Source organism: Pinus tabuliformis, chromosome 2_1 (genome assembly GCF_031772625.1).
Source record: "Pinus tabuliformis cultivar Carrire ecotype Pingquan chromosome 2_1, CPIR1, whole genome shotgun sequence".
In the NCBI taxonomy this organism is placed as follows: domain Eukaryota; kingdom Viridiplantae; phylum Streptophyta; class Pinopsida; order Pinales; family Pinaceae; genus Pinus; species Pinus tabuliformis.
This window is the reverse complement of record NC_142299.1, coordinates 262,281,395-262,285,326: the sequence shown is the minus strand read 5'-3', so window position 1 is coordinate 262,285,326 and position 3,932 is coordinate 262,281,395. Positions and strand designations below refer to the sequence as shown.

The 3,932-nt window shown below is 31.6% G+C and overlaps 1 protein-coding gene across 1 annotated transcript; it reads left to right on the top strand.

Annotated features, from left to right (window-relative positions):
* Window positions 1–2,703: 2,703 nt before the first annotated feature.
* LOC149199741 (uncharacterized) lies at window positions 2,704–3,390 on the top strand. The gene has a single exon (XM_089400681.1). The coding sequence runs from the start codon at window positions 2,704–2,706 to the stop codon at window positions 3,388–3,390; it is 687 nt and encodes a 228-aa protein (XP_089256807.1).
* The last annotated feature ends 542 nt before the right edge of the window (window positions 3,391–3,932 follow it).

Genomic DNA, 3,932 nt, shown 5'->3' with positions numbered 1-3,932 from the left:
CCAACTCAATGTATAATAAACACACCAATACCAAACACCACTTCCAAACATCATCTAGATGAACCAACTTAAAATATTACACAACACTCAATTCACATTATCACTCTCCTCACAATGGTTGTCATGTTGTCTTTCTTCTTCTTCTGCCTTTCTCACCTCCAGCTCTAATATCAAATCAAAGAAAACATAGCTAGAAACCAATCAATCTAAAAAACAATCCTTTGATGATATATTACTCGACAATGCATTACAATTGATAGGAAAATTTAGACAACAATTAACTCCCTAAAAAAATATGATAACGTACTCTTCGAAACCTACAAAATTTCTAATTAGATTATTTCTCCTATCAATTATATTATTTCTTAATTATTTCTAACACAACATATATGTATATTAAATTTATTGATGCATAATGCATCCAAAATTCAAATGGATCTCCGCTGATATTTGTAAATAATTTTTTTAATAATATTTTTTTAGTGTAAATTAATATTTTTAGGAATGATCTTTATTTCAATTGTAAATTTTAAAATATTTTGGAAATAGAACATGTATTAGTGTCAATCATTTGAATTTTTTTTATGAATTTCCATGTTTAAAATATCTAATATAAACTCAAGCCTATTCCATTTGTGAATTATTTAGTAAGTAGAGGTAGCTCACAACCCATTTTGGAGGGAAACTTTTGTCTATTAAACTAAATAAATGTACATGATCAAATAGAAATAACCAACCACACTCATCATTTCATAGAAATCTTCACATATGAATGTAGCCAAATAACTATGTCATTTCTAATAAATAAAATAATAGTGATATGTTTAGTTATGTTCAAAGATTTTTTTATAGCTAGAGTATGAGGGAGATGTGTAATTCTTTAGATGCTCAAAATGGGGCTGACAACATTTAAAAAAATATGTATAGCCAAAAACACGTTTCAATTTTACATATATAAAGAGCAATAAAGTAATAGAAAGTAAAAAAAATAGTATTTTGATGATATGTACTTTCTACTTCTTCATATGAAGAGGAAGTCGAATTACTGCCAATTGAAACATGGTATTTTAAAAAATATTAATAATAAAAATTATTTTGATGATATAAAGAGGAAGTCATGGTATTTTAAAAAATATTAATAATACAAAGTATTTTGATGTAATTTGTAAATAAAATATTTCAATATTAACTTTAAATACATATCTAAATATCAACTTTATATATCAAGCAACTGAAAGCAGTCTAATTGGGATGGATTTAGTGGTTGAAAAGTTTGGGATCTTTTCACTCTTTAGCAAGGTTCAATTCTACAAGGGTCTATCCCTTAAGACATGAGCACATCATGAAGTAGTGGTTGAATGTATAATACACTATATAAAGACTATGTTTATAATTTTGTGACATACATATACATAGATGGATCAAAATCCACCTCAATGTCCTCCTTTTATATATTGAAGACCACTAATATCTCTTTTACTTAAATAGATAAAAGCTTCACCCTATATCATTTTACATATTGTCCCATTAAAATCAACAAAATCAACTCCAGGACTTTATAGAATTAAAAATTTCTCCCAAAGAAAATAAATAAATTTAGTTTAAACATTTTTATAATAGATAAATATATACATTTTGTCATAAATTCAACATAAAATAATATAAAATACATCCCTTTCCTCATGTATTCAGCATATAATTATATAAAAACTCCAAATCTATCCCATATTAAAAGAAATTTACATTTGTAAATGCAAATTAATTTCAAATAGCCAATAATATTAAATCAAATAATTAACCCATAGCTCACAATAACACCTCTTTTAAAGCTATATAATTGAACTTTAATATTTTGTAACGTATTAAAATTAATTTGAAAAGTAATCTCAATTATTGAAGTCACGGGATCAAAATAAAATCATGGTCTCCTAAGTCTTGCTTCCACGTGCTTGCTTACGTGTGGAATTTTATAATCTAATAAGCCAACTTGCTCCCCTCACATTATAATTCCAAAGCTCGCGAGTAACTTTGTTACATACTTTTCCAAAGCAAGACCCGGTAAAATCCCCACAAGTATTTGGAGTCATATACTCAACGAGGGTCCACTTTCCTCATCCATCACACATCGTTGTTGCACAATGATACACAATTAATTATATTCATAATGTTTTATTAGGATGGATTAGATCTATAACAAACCAATTGTGGCCTAATCTCTATATAATAATTAGTTTGAATTTTGTCAATGCCAACCCTTGAACAGCCATCAACTTCTTTGAAAAGACATTCAAATCAAGACATTCAAATCAATAATCGCATGCTTTCTCCATCCATGAACATTCGACGCCGGCCGAGCCTTGTTTTAACTTATTCTGTGATCAAAACTGGGGCAACTTTATAATAAAATTGTGCGTGATACCCATTTGAGTGCAATTTTGCGTTCAAAATTCAATGAAAAGAACTAGTCTACGTAAAAGTCAATCCCACGTTCTCGCTCTTCCCGAAGAAATTGGACCAGATAAAGTTTTGACAGCGCGAAAGACAGATCGGGCGTTGTCAAAGGATGAGGGCTGCTTGACTGCTCAACTTTTAATTTTATATATGCAATCCGGGTCTCTTTTCTGTTCTCCAGATTATTTAGCGTTCCTTCTTGTTATATCAATTCTTTACTCTGGTTCTTGATAATAAGGAAAAAGGAAAAATATGGGCAATTTGGCGTCCTGCTCTTCGGTGGGCACGAGCACGAAGGACAAAGAGAAAACCATCCAGCTGGTTTATTCAGATGGCACAGTTCAAATCTTTCATAAACCCCTCTGCGCCTCTCAGATTATTGAAGAATACCCTCAATGTTTAGTCTGTCACTCCGATTCATTCTACATCGGGCAGAAGACGGCCAATCTTTCTCCATATCACGAATACTTGTTGGGCAACAAGTACTTCCTTCTACCCCAACACTTCTTTCACTCTCCCCTATCTCTCCTATCGCTGGCTTCCTTAATATGGACACCCCTACCCACAAAAGCTTCACCTACTTCCACTGCTCACCGCTCAGCTTCCCTTCGCAGTATCGAACGTGCTTCTGTTTTCTGCCAGCCGTTTGAGATACAGAAAAGTGACGTTGGTGGAGGCCTTCGGATCCGAGTCTGCCCTGAGTTTATTTCAAAGCTTATGGAAGACAGAAGGCTTAACGCTGATGAAGGCGGCCATTCAGTGGGCGGTATTTCTGCAGTCTATGAGCCGGGTCGGCTGGGCAATACCCCTGAATTACAGAAAGAGTATACTCAGTTGATTAAGTGCAGAGGTCAACGCTGGAGACCGAAACTTGATACCATCAAAGAAAAGGAGAAGAAGATTAAGGCGAACAAGTTTATGTTAAAAATCATGAGATAACCCGGACAGATTTATTTCAAATATGGATTTAATATGAGTGGAATTTAAATATAGATTTAAGAGGGATTTATTTTATTCAAGTGCAAATATTTTTTAATGAGTAGATATTATTTAAATATTTTGTATAATTAATTTTTTAGATTTTTATATTTTAATAAACATAATTAAAAAATAGGTTTTTATAGTTTTTTTTTATGAGTGGACATCCTTACACATCATATTAAACCGTAAAATAAATCTTGAGACTTAATTGAAAATTAACATTTAATCTATATTCTTAATGAGTCTAATCTATATTCTTAATGAGTTGAATGTAGGTTTCTTATTTTTCCTTAATGAGTTAGAATGTATCTTTCTTATTTTTTGGCAACTGCTTTGGTTAATTTCACTACAGGTCAGCCGAAATTTGTGCTGCAATTGAACATACATGGCCTCGTGGTACAGTTTTTAGTCTTGAAATCAGCTATTATGAGTTTTTTAAATGGCATTAAGCTTGAAATGACCCACTCGCTGCAAAATGATGAAAACAGGAGAAGCACTGA